The 26,185-nt window shown below is 38.3% G+C and overlaps 1 protein-coding gene across 1 annotated transcript in view; it reads right to left on the bottom strand.

The window, feature by feature from the left end:
• The window catches only part of SCML2 (Scm polycomb group protein like 2), a gene marked incomplete at its 3' end in the record, with an annotated part of 56,255 nt that extends 34,875 nt beyond the window's left edge, over positions 1-21,380 (bottom strand). The window contains exons 1-5 of the mRNA XM_084224051.1: positions 21,272-21,380; positions 15,231-15,299; positions 8,634-8,704; positions 4,373-4,607; positions 338-426 (exon numbers count right to left, since the gene is read on the bottom strand). Coding sequence (XP_084080177.1) covers positions 338-426; positions 4,373-4,607; positions 8,634-8,704; positions 15,231-15,299; positions 21,272-21,293 — 486 coding nt within the window. The 5' untranslated portion in view covers positions 21,294-21,380. The remainder of the gene's footprint in view (positions 1-337; positions 427-4,372; positions 4,608-8,633; positions 8,705-15,230; positions 15,300-21,271) is intronic.
• Positions 21,381-26,185: the final 4,805 nt, after the last annotated feature.

The following is a 26,185-nucleotide window of genomic DNA, read 5'->3' as shown; positions in this document are numbered from 1 at the left end:
ACATTCACAAGACTACAGCGCTGTTAAGAAATGTGATATGCATTTTATCTAAAATCCATGAGACAAAAAATGAGCAAACACAATTTTTCTAAGTAACACACCATACTTTGAAGTCTCAGCTCAGGAAAAGAAACAGCCCTCTCTAAGGACTAAAAGCAGATTCCTTTCTGTCTGGTTCCATAGCATGTCAATCCAGTTCAAAGAAATTTTAAATAATAGTCTTGCCTTCCCCCTGTTTGCTGCAGACAACAGGGTCATATCTTAGTATCCTGATTAAAAAATGTAACCATGGACCAATTGATAGGAAGTTGTTTAGTAGAAAAGCTTTTCTTCTTACCTTTTTAAAGAATGCTGCAGGTGCCATTTCAGCTCCATTGAGAGTTCTTAAGAGAAACATTGGCCAAGAAGATGCATTCATCTGGAACCCTGAGGACAAACAAAAAACCAAACAAACAGCCTTACTTTCAGTTTGTAAAATACATTATACAAAATAAATACAAAATAAAAAGTCTGTTTCACTAATGCCTCATTCCCTGTATTTCAGACTTGGCCAAAATAGAAGCAGCTAAGAAGAAATGAACTGGTCACTGTCACTGCAGAAAGCTGTGCAATTCATTTCCATTCTGAGTGACTTACCTGCAAAATCACTCATCATAACATTAGGCACTACAGATTAATTTCTAGGATTCAGTGATATGCAAGTTCTAGTACAGAAGACCATTAGGTTGTCCCACAGAGTCTCTGGTCCCGTGGAACTTCCCTGGCACAAGCACCTAGCTTGTGTTCTAGCTCATTTATTGAGAAGATACTTTTTGAGTTTTGAGAATCTTGTTTCACCAAACCACAGCCAAAAAAAACAGTGCAATTGTTTTTCTCCTTCTCTCATTAAAATAAGTACATAAGTAGCCATAAAACAAAGCATACCGAAGAGTGAACCAAAAAAAATGTAATAAATCATGTATCATATTGAAAAACATAACCAGATGGTCTTTCTATTTCATTATTCTTCATTAACTAGTGAATAAAAATCATAAACAACAACCAAATTTGTTTAGATTAACTACCTTTTTCAAACAGAACAAAGGTTTGTCTGAAAACCTTCTTATTCCAGATAATCTTCCCTCCAATCAACCACTTTCCAGTTAAAAGATAAAACAAAGGAAACAAAAAATCCTTTTGCCTTCTTTGCTTTCCAAATGAATGTTTTAAAGTAATGAGTAAGATAACAGACATACTGTACATTTTTTTCTGCTTCTTTAGCAGTTAGATGTCTGGAACAGTTCTGCAGAGAAACAGACATAATACAGCAAATTGGAATTTTTTCCACAAAGCAAATAGTACCATAATCTGCCAAGAGCTCATGAGTTCCCTCCTAACTGATCTTTAAGAATTGTCTTAAAAATCTGTAACCAGAAAGGTGGACCATATCTGCAATTCTTGATCAGTTAAATAATTCACTCATTTAAAATTTGATTATATGCTATAGTGGTTCTTGAGCTCATAGCTTTAAGCTATGAGCTCTTCAGTAGAATAAACAGTTTACTAGCCAGAACTTCCTATTCAACACCTAAATTAATGCAGAGCTCCCATTTGATAAATGGTGTCATAACTCAGGGACCACTGAGCTGATTGTCAGGCCTGGTTTCATACTAGAGTCTTCATGAAACCTGAACATGTGTGGTTACTGAAACACAGTAGTTTCCAACTAGGTAGCTCAGAAAATATATACAAGCAAGACAGAGGAGTGACAACTAAGCAACAGTTTCAATTAACTTCATTTGGCCTTTAAGTTGTCCTGGTAAAACCAGAGAAACTGCTATCTGCATTGTAATTTGCTCAGGAAGTTAAGCTCTCTACAACAAAAAGCTGTGGAAAAGCTATGGAAAACAAAGGCTGGAACAGAAACACTTTGCTGCAATAATCACTTTCTCAAAACCCTTATGTAACATGCATAATTAAAGCCATGTAAAAATCAGGTAGGAGGGACTATTTTAGTTAGTTATTATGATAGAAGTGGAACATTACTATCCAGAAGGTTCCCTACTACTAAGGGAAAAAAAAATCCTTTGGTTAAATGTCTAACAGGAGGTAATTATACACCCAATTAGCTCCCAGCTTTACCCAGGAACAGGATGCTGTAAAACTGCCAAAAAGGCTTTTTCAAAAATTTATCTAGGTATGCTAGAATGTTTGATTGCTGGAACTCAGCCTATCTCTAGAAAAATCTAGGGCAGGAGGGCCAAAATAGTGGCACTCACATTCTTTTCTGAATAATCAGCAATTGTTCAGAGGGCAGGTAAACTTACATGCCTGAACGCAGGGAAACAGCTGCTTGTTAGGTGCTGCACTGCAGGCAGCCTGACCACATAAGAATAAGAAACAGTATCTGAGGAGAAGGCATCAACCTTTCTACTGATGGCCATGGAAAGTTTCTTCTCTTAATGAATCAACTGCCCCCATCACACATAACCAGAGTTGTTCCATTCATCACTCTGCCTTAGAAACACATTTTAAAAACTGTTGTGCTCCTGAAGCTGTGTTTTTTAACCCTGTGCATGTGTGCAGCTGAAGGAACCACCATACTCTTCCATTTTTTATACTGGTATCACTTCATTCATTCTAGAAGGTTATATCAAGAACTTCTGAGAGGTTAAACTGAGAAAGTTCTTAGGAAAAAACCCAACATTTTCCCTGATGTCAGGAATTTCTAGTGTATTCAATCAAAACCTCTATATATTCATTGAAAGAAGGGGGGGGGGGGGAAAGCCCTTCTGGCTCAAACTGTATCTATCATAAGCAATATTCTTCAAGACTGGCACTCTGGTTGAATTCATTTTCTTGTGCTCCTGAAGGACCACAACAGCACAAAAATCTGCCCTTATAATCTATGTGAAGTGTCTTAATGGTTCTGTCAACTGTCCCTGTGTCTGTTTCTCTACAAGCAAATCCAGATTCATACTGTAGTGAAATTATACTTTTCTCTTCATCTTTCAAACAGAAAAACTGAAGTTGCTTCCAAAGCAGGATGACAAGCTTTTTGAGAGGCTACTGAGAGAAGGCATACATACCTATCCTCACGAAACCTCCAGTAAGAATTCTCTAAGAATTACTGATGGCACCAAACCAGAAGTAGGTTCATAAGTGTAAGATGGAAAAACAGCAGCAACCAATTTCTGTATTAGAAATTTTTTATTATTTTACAGTTTATTACTTTTATTATTTCTTGCATCTTCTAAAAATCACAGAAGATAATAAGATAAAAGGATAGAGAGTGTTCGGGTAAATTTTGATCATTATTCTTCCTCTTTTTTAAAAGCAAAACTATTTGCAGATCATTGTGAAATCTTCAAATATTTCATACATAGGAGTTTAAGCTATTGACAAATATGGTATAAGAATGCAGATTTAAATATACAAGTTAATCACAGCAAAGAAAGGCAATGTCACGTTTTTACTACCTCCAGCAGTTTAGTCAAAGTTACCTCTGACCATTCACCAGGTAACAAGGAATTGCTTTGTAGAATTCCCAATTTTATAAACTTCCTCACTAAGGAGACACAATGTTGTCACTCATATTGCTCATGGAAGGCAAAAGAAGTTCTGCATGATATTTCTAAGCCTAAGAAAGCTATACATTGTTCACAAGCATTCACTGTACTCACAAACCAGCCATGACAAACTGATCTGACATTCCTGAACATATGTTGATCTGAGGCAGTAAGAATATCAGGCAGTCTAAGCCTGCAGTTTGCTAGAGCTCTGGAGTGCTGCTTTTACTACCTCAGTTTAAAAATTCAGAGCAGAAGGCTGCAATTCTGCACTAACCCACCTTATGCTGCCTGTCCTAGAACACAAATCAATTTGCTCGTTGCCCAAGGAAACATCCTGACTGCCCTGCAGGGGCGTGTTTTCAGCAGCCCCGCCGAAGCTTCCCAGGCCTGCAGCAGCCAGTGCCCTCTTGTGAGCTGCTCGGATGCACTGATGAAGAGTAAAGGGGCAATTTGGCTTTCTCCAGTTCTTTCCAAGGGCTCCCAAAAGAAGCATGCATGGCATCATGCAACAAAACACTGTATACACATACACAAGGCAGGCTGTGTGTGAGGGAACATTTACAGAATGGGCACATTTAATATTAAAGGCCTATTAAGAAAAACCAACAACAAACAAAACTGCTCATTCTTATGTCAGAAGAATGGAAAAATAAGAAAAAGCCACAATTCACTTAGCCAGAATTAGTTTACTTACCTCTTTTTCAATTAAATAATGGCTTGGTGAGCTGATCATACCATTGAATTTGCCAAGATGAAAGGGTAAATTTGACTTTTTGAAAGCAATACTCCACACACATTTGTTGAGCAGCTTTGTTACTTACCAAGCGGAGGCTGGAGCATGCCCCCTTTCTTCTCACAGGTCCCGATGGGCTGTATGTCTGAGGAATCCACAAGCCTCCAGAAATCATTTTTGTTGTCACTTCCATCGAGCCGCAACCTTAGCCTGGCACCAGTGATTCCAATGACTGTAGCGATACAAACTGAGGTAACGTTGCGAGGATCGTGCGCTTCCAGTTTCATACCAACTTTGAAATCGTTCGTAGGCGGAATTCTAGACTACAATGAAAGGTAAAACACTTTTTCTTGTAGTTGTTAATACTGCTAAATTTACCAGCCAGATCAATAGACAGCTTTATTCCCTCCAAGCTTGGCATCAAAATGATAAATACGAAGAAGCTTTTAAACTTTTGAGTGTCTAGCAGCAACTCAGAAAAGGCAACTGGATAACCTACCAACTGCATAAGCATAATTGATTTCTAAAAATATAAGGATGCAAAGTAGGGTAACATGGGAATCTTTATGAAGATATGAACCCAAGAGTGAAGTGAACAGAATACAAGGACATTAGGAAACATGACGTTCAACTCAAAAAAGCCCAAAAACCAAAACACAAACCAATGGACACATCCAAAAGAAAATCCCAACCACAAGGTTTATTAGCTTCCAATTCAAAAGAAATAATTATCCTCATTGTAATAATATTTTGGAAATCTAAACCAAATTTGGACCCTTCTGTATCAAAAAAAGCTTACAAAGAAATTAGACAGAAAAAGGAGTTAGTGTTAACATTTTTAAGAAAGAAAACAGTTCTAAAGATGCATAAAACTTCCATACTAAGACAAAAACTGTAGCTTGTGCTTATTCGTAAAGAACTGAATATAATCACAAACATACAATGTAATGCCAATTTAATTAGCAAAGGGAAAAGAAATGTGAAAAATGCGATTTGGTTGTTAGGAATAACTTTCTGTCACCTGCTAAAGATGAACGAAAGAGGGCATTTTTTACTCATGTACCAACACACTACAGGCAGAGATTGACTGGATTGCAGTCTGATTACTTGCCTTCTGTCATATTGCAGGCCAATGACATGTAATGATGTTTAAAACTTTGTATGAACACTAACTGGGATGGAATGACTCTCACTATTCTCTTCATTTGTCTCCTCATTTCCAGCCTAAATTTTATTGATGGAATTTTTGGTCAACATTATAATTTAATTTATTTTTGCACTTTAGCAAATAAAACCAAAAGCTACAACTTATCCTTTTTCAGTACCTTTTCAACAATGTAAATAAGTAAAGTACTGAAATTTCTCTTAGGAGATAATGACTATTTTCCTATCACCCTGGAAACTCTTTCCAGCAACTTTTCAGTACAAAGCTGTTTTTGAATACAGACACCCAGAAGTGCAAGCAGCCTTCCCCAGTAGCTACCCTATCCAGATTAACACAGTCTGACATCTAATATAGGAGGCACATTAGAATACCCAAAACCATAGGCATTCACACTCACAGGACTCCTGCGTCCCCTTGTTCCTGCCTGACCAGGGCAGGGGGGGGTCCCACAGCAGGCACAGTGCACTTAGCTGTCTGTGGGCACAGGAAAAGACAGGAGAAATCTGCTCCTGCAACAAGTCCTAGTGATATTTTTTTTCTCCACCACATTTAAATGTCTAAAATACACCTTGCTCTAATAGCTATATTGGGCAGGTGCACTGTTTACAACACACCCTAGATCAACAGCAGGAGCCCTGGAGGAGCCTGGGCCCAAAAGCCAAAGAGGCGAGCAAAATTCAGTGAGCATCTGCCAGTGCTGAACTCAGACAGCAGGCTGGCTGAAAGGGAAGCCTGAGCATATTAAATTTAAAGGGCAATTCAATTTCAGGATATTGCTTGTCAAGCTGTTATTTTGTACAACCAGGAAAAGCAACAGAAATTGAGAAAGTGGGGAATCTGCTTCTTTGTTTGTGGAAAAGGTGAGCTTGTTTAAATACCAACAACTCAAGACAACAGCTCATTCTACTAAAAAGGTAAGTCCTCCATGCTAGTTTGTCTTTAAATAAAATAACAAACCCTCACTTGGTAAGAGTTTTGCTTTAAGTTCTGCTCAAACCACAAGGGACTGAGCTTTTACAATTAAAATTTTCAACTTCTTGGGAAAAAAGTTTTAGGGCAATAAAAAGGAATATCAAGTGCATTGAAATTTTAAGTAGTTATTAAAAACAACTTAAAGCAACAGATAATATACCTTCTAAATTAAGATAAGTACTTTAATCAATTTCCATTATCTGTCGGTGTCTTAATTTATGGTAGAAGCTTTAATTTATTGTTCCCCAGGTAATTTTTAATTACTACAGAATTTAAACTTTTAAAATTCCCACAGGTCACAAATTCTGGATGTAATTGTCAAATTAATTTTCTTGCTGCACTTTATTTTCTGGCTGGCCACAGCAGTGTATTTCTTTGCATTACACAGAGTAATAACGACATGTACAATTCATGTGTAACCCAATAAAAGTCAAATTAGTCCTAGGTAAAGCACAAGCACTTGAGGTTCTAAAATCTGCACACATTATGTAGTGAGAGGATCTAGCTCTGCACCTATCACCATTGCACGTCAATTTCTACCTAAAGATCGACTCTTAAAAAAAATCAAAATCTGCATATAGAAATTGTTTTGAAATTTGCTGCGCACATAAATTAAAGCTCTTCTTTCCAACTCACACACTACTTAAGCAATCCAGGTCACATGGATTTATCTCTGTCACCTAAGCACTTCTATTCAAGGCATTTGGTTGCTCAGTTCAGACTTCTTGAACATTACTAGGGGAGAGGAAGACGCAAGAAAGGCACATGGAAAGGCTTTTGAGCAGCTTTCTGCAGTAGTTACACTCCTTGGGAGCATACACTCTGGTCATGGTGGTTTATGGTCTGTGAGTATGGCATCAACCTCAGAAAGATCCAGGGACAACACACCACCCCCTGCCTCTACCCAGGAGGAGTTTGAGATGTCTGCCCTGTGAAAAACACATACTGTGAAATTAATTTCTGCAGCTCCACTCAGAGCTATGGACATCAGTGTTTTTAGCCACCTCTCACTGAAAGCAGCATGAGAGGGGTTCCTTGCCCTTCATCCTCGTCTGCAAAGAGCAAGCTGAGATTTAAGATCTAGCAGGAGGAAATCCAACCACCTGTGTTTCTCTCTCCTAATTCTCCATTCCTGCAACTGCTTCAGACTCACTGAGTGATGGTTCCTCTCCTCAGACTATTCAATTCGTGCTGCTTTTTATTTGGGCCCCCACTGGAGGCCAGTATCATTCACAGTACAATCAGACCACCAACAGACCCTAGAAAACAATTTCAGAACATGCCCAAGCCACTAAACTAGACATGCACTGCCTGTCACACCTATTACACTTCTATGAACCTGAACAATCCAATTCCTTAGCAACTATTTTCCTAACACAGTGAGGGCACACAGACCAAAATGAATCCTATTCAACTTTACACAGACAAGATACACCTCAGCTTGGGAAAACAGACAGAAAGATGCCTAAAAAGATCGATTCAATCTCCAGAGCACTGAACAACTGGAGGTCATTAGCTTACACAAGGTAACAGATTTAAACTGCATGTGCAAATACATACTAAACCATCAGGTAGGGGGGATCAAACTTATAGGGTATAGAGTAATACAAAATAGGACATTAAACACCCTTCATCATAAATCCAGTATTTTCTTTGTATTCCCATATATTCCACCTGATTTTTTAAAATTTTAGTATCTGTTACCCCTAAGTAGAAAGCACTCTGTTCAGAAAGACACAACATTAAACATATTAGAGACCCAAGAAAAAAGTGGTGACTCAATACACATCTTATAGCTAAACAGAATTGAAAGAAGTCTTTCAAAAATGGGGCAAAGACTCCTCTGACAATCAGCCAATTTTTTAATTCTCAATAAAACCATGGTAGAGCTAAGATTATTGAAAAAAGTAGAAAACATTTTTGAACACTGACAAGGCTATCTGTTTTCATTAGCTAGTCTTTTTTTTTTTAAGGAAAACAGAGTTCAAAGAAACAATTTTAATGAAACCCTCAAAATTTGGCTTGAGGCAGAAACCAAGAATGAAAAAACTTCCGTAGCTAGTAACTGCCAAAACTGTAAGCTACTGATAAGTACAGATCAAAAGAAGTCAAATGGGAAGTCTGCAAGCAGTCTAAATGTGAAAGTTTTTCTAGGATCACCCTGCAAAAGGCATACAATAGACACACACTTGCAAAACAGTATCTGGCATACCTGTCTGAAACAATGCAGCGGAGCAGCTACTGATTCAGTCTCTTTCAGATAATCATCCCAATTAAACTGTTCTGGAAGACACAAGATAAAAAAATATATATACACACAAAAAAAGGAATTTACATTAAATGAAAATTTGAGGAAAGAAAGGAACAGATCTTGTAGAATACATGTTTTTGAAGAGCAGAATCATTCTCAAATGAAAACTCCACCTTTGAAATACATACAGACCTTGAAGGAGCTTCAAAAATAATGTTAATTTATAGGGGTGAACACACAACAGGCAAAATTAATATAAAACTTCCTTCTTTTTTTTGTGCTCCACATGCAAAATGATGTAGGTCAGAATATCTAAATTCAGTTCTTTGCATAAGGATCTCCCAAGTGTTCTTATAAATCACATTAGCCTTGCTATATTATAGTTCCCCTTACAGCAGGGTTGATATGATAACCTCATATGAGTACTGAGAGGATATACATTGAAAAACACAGACATATGGATACTGCTGAAATATATATTATGAACATATATATTATGAAATATATATTATGAACACAATCCACTAGAAATCAAGAAGATTAGCACAGCTTTCCAACTGCATCTTTGTCTCTTTTTATCTGAAGTCACATAAAGGTTTCTTTTTCTAGAATATCATGCAATATGGCATAGATAGGTAAACATTATGGCAATGTTAAGTAATAAAATCATGGGATGTTTTCCAGTGTTAATAGTGTCATTGTTTATGTATATGGGCAAGTGGATTCTGCATTTAATTATTGTTACCAGTTTTGCATGAATGGAAAAATATGAAGGATCAACATCAAAGATACAAGCAAGCATATTAATTATTTTAATCTAAAGTGTAAGAGAAAAGCTGCAATGGCACAAGTAATATTTTTGTTACTAAATTATCTGAGTGAGCTCTTTTGCTTATTTTTCTTGTTTGGGCAGCTGGCATCTTTCTGATGTTCCTGAAGAATAAAGCACTGATGAACCCAAAATGATGCAGTGATGCCACCCAGCGGCTCAGCAACAGCCACTCACAAGGCCTAATGCAAAAGCCTTGGAGATAATGGAGAGCTTGCTCCAGGTGTGCCAGTAATTTTTCCAAAAACACCACTGGGCACAGACACTTAAATACATGTCTGCAGTTTTCAGGAGAGAGGAGAAACAGAGAAACAACCAGAAACTGGCAGCATTTTCCATCACTTGCACACAGCTTCTCTTAAAGATGTGTGGTGGCTCAAACCCAGTCTTCCTGCAGTAGGACAGCATTCTGCTGACAATATCAAGTGCCTCAAGCAAAAGGGAACATCCCCTCAGCCTGCTGAGATCCTGGGTTTTCGTGAAACAGACTCAAGTGTAAGAGTCCTTTGTCCTTGCCACCGCAGAAGCCATGTGTTTGTCAGCAATGTGAGAAGTCAGTAATAAGTCAGTAAAATGTCAAAAGCTGTTAATTTGTGGTCTGGAATATATGCAGGCTGGTAACAAAGACACTTTTACATAACATCTTGGAATTCCACCTATTTTGGAATGAAAATTTTATTCACACATTTACTTAGTAAAACTGATCTTGTATTACTTACAAAAGGCAGGATACATTAACTTAAGCATATATTTGTATTTCAGGAAGGCAGAAATAGCTCTTCAGAGCTTTCCCCAGAAAGCAGCCTCCAGATTCGTCACTCTTTTCATTAACAAGCCAAGGAGGGTGCAAAAATTAAATTTTATGAACTGATAGCAAGGTTTTATCTTATAAAAATTCTTCTTGGATTCCAATAATAAAGCTGCCACTTCAGGTCGCCTTCTGATTTAGAAAAAAAAAACTAATCAGAGTTTACCTTAGTAAAGTACCTAAGTCTATGTAATTAAATCTAGACAAAAGAAAACATTAGTTGTGTCCCAGCTGTCTCAGATCTAACATGATGTAAAAGCTGAAGTCATGCACAGCCTCATTAAGGACTGTACAAATATAAATACTTCAGTGAAACCGCATTTACCAGGACAAACCGTCATTCACCTCCTCCAAAAAATTATATAGGAACATTTCCCAAATTATCTGAATAACAGGATGGTAAATTTTGTGATGTGACCAAAAATACAGAGGGAAAGAAACAATTTTATTTTTTTCAAGGGAACATTTACTAGAAAAACACAGAAGGTAACAGAACATTTACTAGAAAGAGAAGGTAAGCAGCCAACTACACATAAAGCCAAGAGAAAAAAACATTGCCTAGCTCTTTGCTTTAAATCCTGGCTATCAAAAGCTCTTGCATCAAGCAGAAATGTCCTGGAGTTAAAATTAGAAGCTCTCCACCTGTGAAGATACACTGTATTAAATTATAGCCAAGCTCTCAGAGATGGGGCTAATTATCATTTAATTACTGCAGTTATAGAAAAAGGAAACACATGTATGTTTGCAACATGTAAGATACATCTCTAGAAAGATAAGCACATTGAAAAAATATCTACATGAAAGCTTCTCCATATTCTCAGTGTGCACAGGTAAAGAAGCAATTGTATTATACGTATTTCTAATTCTAAAGACCTGAAAACATGCAGCTTCTGACAACTAGAAATCCTTAAGAAAATTAGCTCATACTAAATAATTTAATTTGCATTTCTTTTCACACTCAAATCTGCAGGCTGAATAAAACAGCTTAAGAAAAGACCGTTATGCAACAGCCACAACTTTATAACCCACCAGGAAAGTAAAAACTAGAAAATTTTATGCTGAAGAGCAAACCAGCATATACTGGAAATGGAACAAAACAAAACCCAAACTAGAAGGTCACTAGAACCTTTCGTAAATGAAAAAAAATATTAGTTTAAAACCCACATAGGAGTGAGGCTCTTAAACAGTGATTCAAAGCAAGAAACAATGGTAGAAAGACTGACTAATTTAAAAATGAAGGGACTGAGTTCATGTCACAGTTGTTTGCATTACTGGCACTGACCCACGGGTCAATGACCCTTGATGCTCTCTTCAATGCTGTATCAATACCCTATCACTTCTTGTCAAACCTGCCAATCTCAAAGTAACTCAAGCTAGAAGGGGCCTCAGGAGACCTCCAGCTCTTCCAGGGTCCACCAGACTCAATGCGAAGATTTCTGCACCAAGGAGGAATCTCTTATGCTCCAGCCAGTATTTGTCACTTCTCCTTCCACAGTGGCTCTGAGAGGAGCCTGGCTCCGTCCCCTTTCAATCCACTGATGGGTAGTTGAAGACAGCATGGCCTTCTCCCATAAGCTTTGTTTTCTTTCAGCTGAAAAAGAAACATTCCTTCTGGTTTCAGCACCAGTTTTTTGCATTCCGGCTCCTTTAATTTTTTGCAGGACTTCAAGCCAGCCTATTCCAGTACAGCAGCGCCTTCCTTGTACTGTGCAGCTCGAAACTGAAGAGAGCTCTGCAGACAGTCTCCCAAATTCCCAAAGCAGCGCGGACGCCTCCTCCCGGCCCGCTGCCGCAGGGTCCCTTTGCAGTGCAGCCCTTTGGCCACAAGGGCGCGCTGCCGGCCCACGCTCTCCGCCTGCCCGCCGGGCTCGGCGCCTCTCCCGCGAAATTCCTTCCCAGGCAGCCGCTTCCCGCCCGGGCTGCTGCACGGCTCCGCTCTGCCCGCGGCCGAGAAGGACTCGGCATTCACCGGTCCTGCCATGCCATTTCCCCGGCACTGGCAAGTCCATCTGAAGGGCAGTCCTGCCTTCCAGCCTACTGGTTACTCCTCCCCATTAGATGTTACCCACAAACTGCTCTGCCAGTGCGCTCTGTCCAATCGTCCCCATCTGACAGTAAGGCTTTAACAGCATCAGCCTAGTACTGACCTCTAAGAAATGCCACTAGCTGCTATCTGACAGGTGGTCCTTGCACAGCTTGACAGTCAAGTCAATTTTTCATCCACCTATCCAAATCACATCTCACCAGTTTGGCTGAAGGGATGCTACAGAAACTGTAGAGAAAGCTTTGCTAAAGTTGACATGAACATTCATTGCTCTCTATTGTTTCCAGAGTAACTAAGCACAAATGGCATGCACAGTTCACACACTTGACAAATCCACCTCCACTGTTCCTAACCTCATTGTTGTCCTTTATTTGCTTGGAAATGGCTTCCAGAAATATTTTCTTTATAGTCTTCCTGAAGACAGATTGGGCAGGCCAGTCTGTAATTCCCCCCAAGTGCTCCCATCTTGTCCTTCTTGACAAGTGTGTACTATTTGACATTCTCCAGCCATGGTGAAACTTCCTCAATCACTACAAGTTCTCCAAAAGAAGCGAGAAGCCTCCTTGTGACATCAGTCCCCTGCCTCAGCACCCCTGGACGTGTCACATCTGCTGCCACGAATAAGTGAATGCCCGGTTCGCTGAAGTGCTCCCCATCTTTTTTCACCATATGTAATTCTCTAGTTTAGTGAAAGTAAAAAGTTTTACAAAATTTTAACTAAAGATTTAAACTATGAATTGTCACTTGCAGATTGGTAGAAGGTTTAAGGTCGTGGTTTATTCAGGTTAATATAATACAGTATCACCATAGCCTAATACTGTTTGGGCAGATGGAACAAGTCATGTCTTCTCAGATCACCCCTAGGTTCCCTTGGCACCCATATGAGACTTTGGACATGGAGATGCCTCTTTTCTAGTCTTCATCCCATAATCTTTCTTCTTCAAAGATGAGATTTCCTTATAATTTTTGTTCACACACTCTTTCAAATGCAGCAGTTTACATGTAAGGTATTTCATACTCTGCTTTATACATTGTACCTCTTGTATATATTGTGATCCTTCAATTAAAATTTTTCTCCTCCTCATGTCCTTCTCTACTTGCTTCAGCCTATTTTTTTTAACCCATTCTTCTCACACCTCTGTATCTCCTCTTTGACTTTTCCTATCACACATTCCCCTGGAAACTCTGGAGACTTCCTAGTTGCTAGCCCAAAGCATTGTATGGCATCTTCATCTAGCATCAAGAGGCTCTTTCTGCTCCTTTGCCACCAACAAGCAACAACACAGAATAAAAATTATTTCATCTGCAGAAAATCAGAGATCTTGCAAGAAACTCCTGTCTGTCTGACAAAGCTGAGCCTAGATTTCATGAGAAGTTCAGTTCCCAGACACTAGGATAACAACACAAACCAAGTCAAGAACATGGAACACAGAATGAGGTTTGTCTGCTTAGCACTGCTTCTCCACAAAGCTTTTTCAACACCTTGCTCTCAACTGCAGGAGGAGGCATGGACATTTTCCAGTGACTCATGAAATATGGTTATCTTATCCACATATGAAGAGCACTTTGCTGGTGGTGTCTTACAGCACTCTGTCATGTCAGACAACATTATTTAAAACAGACACACTGAGTCCAGTTTGACTGGACCTCATTTTACATTGCAGAAGAGAGAAAAAGAGACAAATATGCTTCCTTTTCTGGCTCAAAGTAACAGGGACAAATAAAGATGACAGGTTGCCTGCACAGGTTGTGGATTCTCCTCCTCTGGAGATACTCATAAGTTTTCTGGACAGTTTTCCCGAGCAATGTGCTCTAGGGCATCCTGCTTGAGCAGTAGGTTGGACTAAGATGACCTCCAGTGCTTGCTTCCAACCTTACCCATTCTGTGATGGCCAGAATCCCAATAAATGAAAAAATTAGCTCTGGCAAATGTGACAGCTGAAGGCTGCTCTATGACTGCTATTGTATCTTTATGCAAAGTCATTACCTCAACTACCCACCCAATGTGTCAGTATCCTGGCATGTTTGATCAGGGACCCAAGAAGAACCAGACCATCTATCAGGAGTCAGAGGGCACAGAAAAGTGAGCAGAGTGAGAGTTTAAATAATTCAGTGTCATTTTTTAAGAACGCCTGAAGAGATTTTGTACTTTAGTCAATACTGCTCATGACATTTCTCACTGTCCAAATTCAAACAAACAACGTGAACATGCAAAGCATATCTAAGGATGTTGCTGTTGTCTCACTGCAGCCCACCACAGAAGCTACCCTGACAGCAATCTCATGTATACACTGCCTCATGGCACCTGCTGTGCATTGCAGAGGCTAAGTTAGCCAAGAATTCATATCATTTCTGGTAAGTGTGCACTTTTCCTCAGTTTACTAAAAAAACCCCACAAATTCTGCTTGCACATCAATTATTTAAAGTAAAATTAGAATCCCAGGAAATTTAATCCAGTCAGCAACCCTAAGAACTCAAGACTGTTAAACTGAAAATCCTTCTTTTGGCACCAGGAAACAACAGGTAACTGCAGCAGAAAAGGCATGAGCTGAGAAATACATGAGGAGAAGAACAGACAAATCAGTAACAGTTTAAAATTAATGAAGTTCCCACAGCATCTTTGATTATACATACAAAGAGTACTTATTTGGCTAGTAAAACTAGCAGGTTCAACTCAAGCAGTTTCAACCATCACTTTCTATATCAAAACATACTTTCCTAACAGCTAGACAAAAGCAAAGGTATGTTTTTAACTACCCACCATAATAACCCAAGAGATTCCAACAAAAAAAAGAAGTCAGAAAATAGTGCAATTCAAAGACACACTTTTTCTTTTAAGAGTACCTTAACTAAGAACCTGACAGCTGCAATACCTACCACTTTTTAAAGATGGGTTGTTTGCCTGCTGATTCTTTCCATCTTTCTCTTTTCTAATATTCTTTGAATCTAAAAGACAAGATTCCATTACATAATAAATGTAATATTCACATCATAACTATGTCCAACACAGCACAGAATTCTTTCAAACAATACAGAATATCTTGTTGACTTATCTTATTAATTTCAGTACATAATCAAAATGGTATGTAAATTTAATCACCACACTATTTTCCCTTCAAAATATATTGAAAAGTACAGCATGAAAAAGCAGAGCTTTTGACTACTTTATATCAATTATTAGAATAAATCTAGCTGCAGAATACAGAGTATCAGCTCCATAGAGAGCAATCATGTCCTATTTTTAAACAGTTTTACTTCAACCTACACAAAATTTGAGATCCTAAAGATCACTGGGTATCTTTATGCATCTGGTTATACACAGATCACTGTGAACTGAGAAACAAAGAAAAAAACCCAAACCCATCCTAAAACCATATTTCTGAGTTAAAGATTTCATTCTATATTGAGATCCTTTAATACTCAATATCCTCAATATAAAATTCTCAAATAGTAAAAGCAGCTATCTCAGCACACATCAGTTATTTAAAAGAATCACTCAGAAGAATCTACCTTCTCTATCATTAATCTTGGCCAGTCTGCCATATTTCATTTTTGATGGATTTCAGCATGGATGGGAGATGCAGGAGAGCTGGGCAGCTATAATGGAGAAGACTGAGAGAGACAGTTCCACTCATTCCTTCTAAAATACATTGTTTGGTGACCTGCTTTTGACACTCCTGGACTTGAGTGCAATTCAAATACGATACTGACCCCACTACAAAAATGCAAGTACATTTTCAGCTCTAAAAAGCTTTTTTGTTTTTATCAAGATCTGCATAGGAGAATAACTCTCTTGGTCTGCAAATGCCTCACTACTGAGAATGGGGCTGCTCCTCTTGTAAGGCTTGTGCCAAGCTCACACCTTGGGTTATCCCACTGAGCCTGAACTGGTACAAGTGAAGGGAAAGCTCACTTTTTCTGCAATATTGCATTAGTAGTCAATTATTAGTAGCTGTATTCACTCACTTTTAAGTATACAGTTACTGATTGGCTTGCTCTTGAAATAAAAGCACTCCTGACCTAGAATGTGAAGCATTTGGTGACAGAAACACTTGAAATACAATGAGTTGTTCAGGAGAAAAAACTAAGCCCTAACAGTTTCTTTTCTGTAAGTAAATAATTTCTTGCTTGCCATTACTGAGAAGCAGCGTGTGGTGTTCAGCACTTCCATCTCACATCTTTCATTATCAGGAAATTGCCAAATAATGCAAGAGCTGAGTCATGACAGTCCTCTGTCACCAGTCCCAAAATCCTGCCCTACCACTCAGTGAGGAGAGGATAAGCCATCCACTTCGCTCTGTGCTTGGTAGGATGTGATGCTCCTTTGGTCAGAGCACAGCAATGGCCAGGGTACCCTTGGGGGGTAGCCTGGCAGGGCCTTGCCATCCAGAGCCACCCCATCACTCTGTCCAGGAGCTACTGGGGGGTGGCACTGGGGACAGCCCGAGCAGTGGGTGCTGTCCCAGGAGACAGGCTGGGGCTGGGATGGGACATGGGGCCAGGGCTGTGGAGACTGGCCCTGCTGGAGCATCACTGGGGCAGGGGCTGACATGGGGGCCTGGGCAGGGAAGTGGAGGCCCCACGTGAGTCAGGGTCATTAAAGCCTGTGAGTGTACTCAGGACCACGACACCTTCCAAGAATAATCCAGATCTCACAGTCCTACAAAATCAATGCACAGCTTACATAACTGCTCAAAATATACTGCAAAAATATCACCCTTTTCTCCTAAAGCAGACATGGGCAGAACTCCAAGTCCTTTGAAAAGGAAACAAAATGCTACGTTTACTCCTTGACTTCATCTTTTTTCTTGATTTGCATGCTCTTTCTTTTGGAAGAAGTTTGCTTTGGAAAATTTTCTATTATATAGGTTCCTGAAAAAAAAAATGCTTATGAAGGTCAACTTCAGATGGAACTGCTGAAATTATTTGGGACAGGGCCTACAGAGCTCTAACCCCAGTACCTCCTCAGCAGCAGGGCTTTAATCCATACAAGTGGATACCCTACAACTACCTGTGGGAATCTCAGAAGGGATAAAGCTAAAACTAGTTCAATAACATTGAAAAGATGCAAGGCTAACGTTCACCTTCTCCATCCTACATCCTATGAAAATATATTTCATCCAGCCTCTTTGGGATTGAGCTGCATCCAGCTAATTTTCTACTGGGAGGTAGCGATCAATGGCAGGGCCTTTTGCCACATTCTATAACCTCAGTCAGTATTGCCCACAAACAGTCACAGTACTAAGGCAGACATCAGGCTGTCAGCTTGCAGAACAAGTAACTTCCCAATCTGACTATGTCCAAAAAGGAAATCAGTAAGTCTGTCAAGTGGAACTCCGCTGAAAGAAGAGAATAATTGCTTCCTGCAAACACCCAAAGCTTGAAAGGACAGAGTCGTGAAAGAGTATCTACCAAACAGTGCCAGATTAAAAACAAGATGACAGCTTTTCATGATGAGAGACATCAAGAACAGGTGAAAGAATGTGAAAAAACTGTAGCCTGGACAGCACATGTGTTCTTGCTGACAATCACTACATGAATTATTTATTCCCTGTACCAGCTAGCTTTAGTGCCTCTTTCAAAAATATCATAGCAAATATGAAAGTGGAAACAAAACACTCCTGGAAATGTATTTTTCTTATCAGCCATTAGAAAAATACAAGAAAAGAAGAGATGATTCTATTATTAAGTGGATTTCTCAATAGCATTTTAAACAACTATTTCATTTGAGGTGGAGGCATTTTCATTCACAGGAAACACAAAGCACTGCCACTATCGCTGGTTTTTGATGGTAAGAAATCTCCTCTTTAAAATGCACAAATAAATCTCACAAATAAACCCAGCATATGCAGAAGCATCCAAGAATAAGCCTGAATAAAACCAAGATTGCTTTCAAAGGATCCCCTTGCTTTTATGCATTCCAACCTTCATCAGTGGGAAGCTGGGAATACCATTACAAAGATGGAGTGTTCTGCAAAAACAGATGCAAAGTTACTAGCAGGAAGAATCAGCAACCTGTTTCCACATCAGACACCCTCTATCTATCTATTGCCACCCCAGAAAACTTTCCCCAGTCTGCATTTCACAGTCACTACTTCACAGTCTATACTTCCCAGCCTTTTTCAGCTATGTTTTTTCCAATGTTGGCAGTTAGGCTGGATAAAAAAATATGGCTTATTTCTTAAAAAACTATAAATAAAGTAATACTTTATTAAAAACCAATTTTATAAATATTAATATTTTAAAAACACATGGAGTTTTTTAATGCATGCCAATCAATATTTGAAATTTTAATATTCTATATTTTAACAAATGTAGTTTCCAAAGGTAACAGAAAAAAATTTAGACAGAAGGCTATTATTCAAATCATTGGGCTGAACAAGATGATTCTCTCTGTACATGATCCTCATCTTGGTCAAACTTTGAGGTCAAACCTCAAAAAATGAGGTAATGAAAGACAGAATATGTACCTGTAAATAAATGTAATGTACAAAGAGTATTTTCTTTTTATCCCGTTGCACATTCAGCTCCTTGCCACATTCAATGGCTAATTCCTTGAAACCTGAAAAAATTACTTGAAAATAGGAACTCTATTTATATATTGGAGACAGAAGAGACTTATTAGTCCTACAGTCTTGAAGCTCATGCTAACAAAAAAAAATAGGTCAGCTTAATTCATCATCTATCTTCCCCATCCATTTCTAAAGGGAAAAGTTTCAGTTTATTTCTCAATGTAAAACACAGTATGTGTTAGATCATTTGCCAAAACAAGAGCTAGAATGAAATTTTGCTTAATCAAATGGACTTAATCAAATGCTACTCAGTTCTCTAAAAGAACAATGAAGAACAGGATACCTATTTCAAAAAAAGCTTTGAAAATAAAGTATTACTTATAAGTAATAGCATTTTTATATTTGTTATGTATCTATAAATATTTAGCCTATGACATACAAAGGCTAAATACCCTATGAAAAATTTTTCTTTTAGGGCAGCAAGATAAGAGTACAGCATATACTAGAATTTTAAAAGCAACATGTTATATTGTTCACCAACAATTTCTTTTCTATAGTGAACTTCATAAGCTAAAGCTTTAGATACAAGCCAAGATTAGAGTAAGATTATTTAACATAGTGCTTTCTGCTTACTGATTCAAAACTCCACGTGTTTACACTACTTCCATCCTATCTGTAACCACAGAATTTTGCTGATAAGATTACTCAACAGAAGACAGGCAAGAGCAACCACATCTATCACTTAAGAAGTTAGAGACAAAGGGAAAAAAAAGGACAAAGCTATCCTGACTCCTGACTAACTTGTGAAGACAAAAAAAAAAAAAAAAAAAAAAATCAGAGAAGGCAGTGGTAAAGCTCTGGGCAAAGATAATCCTGGTGTATTTCCTCCCATACTGAACTCCAGTTTCTTGCCTGAGAAGCTTTACAACTTTACAACTTCTTTCTACAAGACTTAAGCTTTCAGCAAACTAGATGGTTGTTTTGTCTAAAGGATGGCAAACATCATGTTTTTTAACAGCAGTAGTTTTCATCCCAGAATAGTGCGCTACATGTAGGGAAGGCATGTGTGTGTGTCTTCTAAGGCTTGTTATTTGTTCATTGTCCACTGTGGGGAAAATGACGTTCATAGTCATGCTTTCAAGACTTCTGCAGCTATCTCTCAGCCACCTCAATGTCTTCAACTCTTCTGGGTCATCAAAACATGGCAGGATACCACTCTTCTCAAACAAACCCCTTGTCTTTTCCTGATGTATGTGAAATACCTTTGGGTGACAAAAACTTTTGCTCTTCCCATGCCACACATTCACCCTGAAATGAAGTTTACTAAAACAAGCCCAAGACTTACCATTGCTCAGGAAGGGGCCTTCTTCTCACTGCCTACTACACAGGGTTGTGAGCACCTTTCACCAAGCCTCAGTGCACACAGTTGAGGATATCCAGACAGACTGAATATGAAAATTTCTCCTTTCCTTTCTTTTTGTGCTTCCCTAGCAGGATTCTTATCTTATCTGTTTGGAACAGCCAGTCTCTTTGACTATATTTAGACAACAGCCATGCAGAAAACCTACAAGAGAAGGGGTCAGACTTCCTCCATAAACTCCTGGTGCAACAATTAAACAGATGACTCCTGCCATTACAGAAAATCTATTCTAGCAAAAGACAATTATTTACCAAGGGAACACACAAGCACATAAAGCAGCTTGGGTTGAAGGTGGTAAGCTTAAGGAAAGTACAGAAGTGCTAGTAGCCTTTTATGGAGGAGGATTACCAATCTGGAAGCTTCCAAAGCAGCAACAACATGGTTTCAGAGAGTGGATCTTTTGCTCTCCATATATTTTTTTGTTTCACCAGCCAAAACACTCTTGTTTCCTCTTAAGTCTCACTCTTTATTTTAGCTCTGAACTCACAATTAACATCTGCAGACATGACACAGCAGAAATCACACCTCTGCAGCACACCGTGTACTTGTGGATGAATTTCTTTTAAGATGTTAATTTTATCTTCAAAGACAGTTGCTAATGCCATTCATTGTGATAAAATTTGATTCTTTGCAGTACTTAGTTATTATCCTGCTAAATTATAGGCAACTCCAGAATAAAGCCCTACGTTTTATTTAACAGCACATCAAGACACATTCCTCAATTTCAGAGTGCAGTTATGATTTCAAGGCTGTCACAGGACAGAATTCTTTTCACTAAACTTGTAGAACATAAGACAGCCAAATTTAGCATATGTATTCTAAAACAATGTGAAGTTTGAACTTACCTATATTCAGAAGATATTACAAACTGTCTTCCTTAATCTAACAGTATGGTAAATTGTCATGTTATATCCCACCAGTTCCAAAAACAGAATTTAACAGGTTTCCCACTTTCTTTCTCTTGGATTAAAGCTACCAGGCCTTACCTTTCGCTGCTGTTCTCCCCATGGTAACACTTCTGTGATCTCCCCTCTCACAATAAAAAGGCTGAAGTTGAAAGACCAGTTAATTCTTCCTTTCAGCACAACAGTTTCCTGTGGAGCAGTAATACAAGTTAGGGGGGGAGGTTGTTGTTGGCATTTGGGTTTTCTTTTTTTTTTTTTTGGAAAGGATGACTTTTTTGTATTGGTATATAATTATCTTGCTGGTTTTAAATTGCAAGTGTTTAACAAACTACCTGTAGGAGAGTAGTGTGGAAACAACAGTCAAATAAAAGTAGCAAAAATACCAATGCAAACTTTCATTTCCCTGTTTTAGACAGTTCATTCTCTAATGATTTGCATTTTCTGTGGATTTCTAAAACAAAGCAAGATATAAAATGTGCTTTATTCCTTCACCCCCCCCAAGAAACATTACTGAAAAATGGAAGATTCTTTATACATAACCTACTCACCCTGCCTCACTTGCACAGAGTTAAACAATCATCAGCTTCAACACCTCTGGGTAAAACACATTATCTTGCACAACTACAGCTGAAGAGGGAACAAAACACTAATGTAAAAAATCTGTACAAGACCCAAGTGCTCACTGATAGCCCTGCCCTATGATTTGTAACAGACGTGTAACAGCGCACAGAGAAGTGTTAGGGAAATGCTAACTGCAGATAAAAGCAATGAGCCACATTCTTGTAGGGTTTAGAAACTGGAAGAGGCAGATTGGTTAAACTAGTGTAAATCAGCAAAAACAAACTTTCTTTTTTGTGTGTATTACTGTGATTTTCTACTCCAGCATCTAGTATTTTGAACTTTGACTGTGTTCAAGTCAAACTCATTTAAAGCATCTAGCCTTGAAGCAACAAAGCCAGCAAGTTTGTTATCCTTCTCCATTAACTTTTCAAGTAATAATGGGTAAATTATTACTGAATTTCTGAATTATATTCTTGGATATTCAAATTTCTGAATTATGTTCTTGGATAATTTCTTTTCAAGCAACTTCCATGATATTTAAAGCTGACATCGCCAAAACCTTGAGGAGTTTTTTAAATTTAAGTATGTGCATACTCTTTCCACAATTAATTTTGTCAAAGGTAACATTTTTAGAAGATACATCTTTCCACTGTGACACAAAAGAAATAACAGTTGAAAAGCAGGTTATCTACTTGGAATTTCTTGACTCTTCTACTCACATGCAAAAAAAAAAAATAAAATTAAAATACTCATATATAACACTTATAAAAAGAGACGTATCATACAGCTGACTATTTTCCTGAAACTGTGATCCTTTATTGAAACTTCAAAGCACTATGATGATGGACTAGATGATGAAAACTTTATACAGTGCAAGACCATGGCTAAAGCTAATTAAAAGGTTTTTAAAATGCCAGTGACTGATTAATTTATTTCATGTGTGTGTTGTCTGTGAACATGCTGGACAGTTATTACAAAAACTCAAGGCTGAGACTTGAAAGGAGTTATAAATAAACTGAATACTACCATAAAATAAGCAGATTTTGCTACACAATAGCATTCATAGTATAAGTGATCATCAAGATTAAGAATAGAAATCCTTTTAAGCCATCAAATAAATTTGAACTACTTTATACTTTCACAGACTCCCCCAAAAATTCAAAGCTTTTCCACTGCAAGCAATAAATCATGGAAGGTGATGCAGAGTCAAAGTAACTGGTTTTACAGATTACTTTAGAACAGCGAATGGTTTTTATCTTTTTGTTCCAAGTACCAGATTGCACTTGGTGCAGTAATAAAGATTCCAACCCTGCAGTGATAGTCATCAAGTTTAGCACAACCGGAGCGTCTGTGAGAACATAAAAAGGATTCCAGCTTTTCATTAGCTTGTGTTGTACCAGATAGGCTGTTTTACAGCATGCCCACCAGCCTGTTAAAAATATAAGACAACTGAAAGTTCTGAAAGAGCTTCTTTGAAATGAGGCAAATCCAACTGCAGGAACACAATATATTACTGTTTCAAAGAGGTGCTACTTAGAACTCAGTTACACCTAAGGATTCAATTTAAAGCTTCTATCAAATTAGCTCATTGATTGTACTGTTTGTCACAGAAAACATTCAAGAATGGTATTTCTGAGCCTCTATCTAACAACCACTACATGTTGCTGAACCACAGCAAACTTAAAACCAGTTACCTCAAACACAGGGCAGGGCCAAACTGAAACAAAGAGGAACTTCTTCTGCAGGGGCAGATCTAGGAACTATTTTCCATCACCTCACATACTTAAGTGGCAAACCTAAGCAAGGCAGTTGTGCCCTTTGCTAACCAAGACAGAGTCCCTTATGTCGCACTCACCATCCCCAGCCTGGCTCAACCCACAGCACACCCAACATAGAAAAGAAAACCACCAGCAAACACAGGGCAAACGCCTCCAGGGCACATTCTGGTAAAATTACACAGCGAGGACAGATCTCAAGGCATTCTTGTACATGTGCCTTAGGAAGCAAGCTGAATAAGAAAGATGGGGTTAAGAAATTAATAGAGCAGCTTCTAGAAATAAAGGGGAAAATGAAACAAAAAAAGGTTAGGAATATATGAGCAAACAAAGAAATGCAATGGCAAGGCTGAAGTGCAATGGCATTAGAGTGCACAAAACACCAGAATGAAAACCAAAGTTATAAAGACTGAGATGAGCACAGAGGTTGTCAGTCACAGACAGAAAATGACCAAAGTATTTAGGGGACTGTCAGTACAGAATCCAGTGAGAAATCACTTGCTGCAAATTAAGGAAAAAACAAGGGAAAAAAAAGTCCACAAACCTAGGATACTATTGAATTAATCATCAAAATGTCTTCAATCCAAAGAGCACTCAAAGGATATCCACACTCCTAAAGTGTATTATTTACATCACTTATGTCTCAATTCATTCTGTAAACCAAGTTTCAGTCTTTCTCTGATTTCCATCCCTTACATGAATTCCTTTTTAAAAAATCTGACAGAAAGCATTTATCTGCCTTTAATTCCTTACTGAAGTTTTTATTGTTAATCCCCAAATCACTTCTACTAGCCACCTCCCACTGTGCAAGCCCTTTGTCAGAAAGCATTATATTAGTAGACAAGCCTAAGTCTTTACCTTCTCTGCATTGCTAGTACATAATACCAGGTGTCAGAAAACAGGGTGGAAAACATTTTTCCTGCCTAACTTTTCTGTTTTGAAAGAATTACTCAAAGGGCACTCATTGCTGCATTTCCAAGAAGGTAGCATTCTACAGAAAATGTCAAAATTGCTCCTTATTTTGCCTGCCATGCATCTCCATTATCCTTCTGTTAGCCAGGCACTCAAGTACGCCAAATGTCCTGAAAAAAAATATGCATTCCTATCTAGGGCTTCCCAGTGCAAGTTTATCTGGAGAGCATGCTTGCTCATAAAAACACACAACAGAACTATGAAGATAAATGTAACATTTAAAAGAAGCCTAAGCAAAGAGGAGGTTGTGGGTTCAGTCCACACAAAAAAGATTCAGGTTTTTCTCTCAATGAGTATGCATCTAAGGCAGGAAAGAGCCAGCAATTTTAAAGCCCATTAGCTTTTTTGACCCTACCAATGGTACAAATGCAGTAACTCAGACCTCACCATTGGCATCTTCATGGGTGGCACAGTCATCAATGGGCAATCTCTGCTGGATAAGGACTGAGACTATTCTTTTACACAGATACACTGCACTGAGGAGGAATCTAACAAAACAGCCACTTGGAAGCATCAATGAAGTTCTCAGTTTTAGCTTGAAATAAAGGCAGACATTTTTCAAGCTTAATGTGAACAAGGAGTTGTATTTGCCCCTTTTTTCTTCTACAAATGCTTCAAGATTAAAATTCCATATGCAAGGGTGAAAAAGAATTACACATAGTTTGAACAGCAAAACCAGTTATAGACAGAAAATAGGTAGAGTGTAAGCTAAGAAATATTTCCCCCAGCCAATGCTGTCATTTATACAAGTCTTACGCTTGCATTCCCCATCAGCATTCATGTGCTATTACGTTTAGAAACACACAAGACATCAGCTACAACTGCTGGCCTCGCTCCCTGCTCCTCTCTTCCCTGCTGTTTGCCACTGCCAGTGCTACAGAGCCCTTCAAGGAAAGGATCTGTGCAGCCTCCTCCATGGACACACAGTCCAGCAGCCACAGCTCCCACTCCAGGCTCCACACATGGGGAATGTGTACCTACAGGCACCAGTCACTTCCCAAACCAGTGTGACCTTACTGCATTAGTTCAAAGCTATCCTTCATGAATCTGGAACATCTTTTCCTTAAACCTAATCATCTGTCTACTCATCTGTTGTCTCTTACATAAAACCCTACTTCATACCATTTTTAAAAGTCTTTAAGGGACTAAAAACTTAAAAGGATTTTTAAAATAATATACAGTATTAAATAAAATTTGAAATACTTAAAAATAATTTCCTGCAAACTACCCAGCATATAGACTCATCCAGTATACTTGAAGACACAACAGCATACTTCCTTATTTCTCTAATAGAGATAGCCAGTTTACCTCTCAGTGCATACTGTGGCATCATTATGGAGAAGTAATATCTCAAAGGCTAAAGGAAGAAAAAATTACACAAATGTATCAGAACTTTAGAGAATGTAACAAAAGCCTCACATTTATAAACTCAGTATTATTCAGCATCACACACATATGACTTTGAACCAAACATTAAAAATCAGGTCTTCTTTCATTTATGCACACAAATACGTAATCAGTTGGTGTTCTGACAGGAAATTTGATCCAAGATGGAATCCCTCTTAGTTCACATTCTTTGTATTAAAAAAAAAAAAAAAAAAAAAAAAAGTTAAATTCTTTCAAGGAAAGGAAATTAAACTTCTATATTTTCATACAGCTCAACTTTCAATAAACTGATATATCTGAA

Source organism: Fringilla coelebs (assembly GCF_963513975.1).
Source record: "Fringilla coelebs genome assembly, chromosome: 2".
NCBI classification, from domain to species: domain Eukaryota; kingdom Metazoa; phylum Chordata; class Aves; order Passeriformes; family Fringillidae; genus Fringilla; species Fringilla coelebs.
This window is presented reverse-complemented; position numbering and strand designations above follow the sequence as displayed.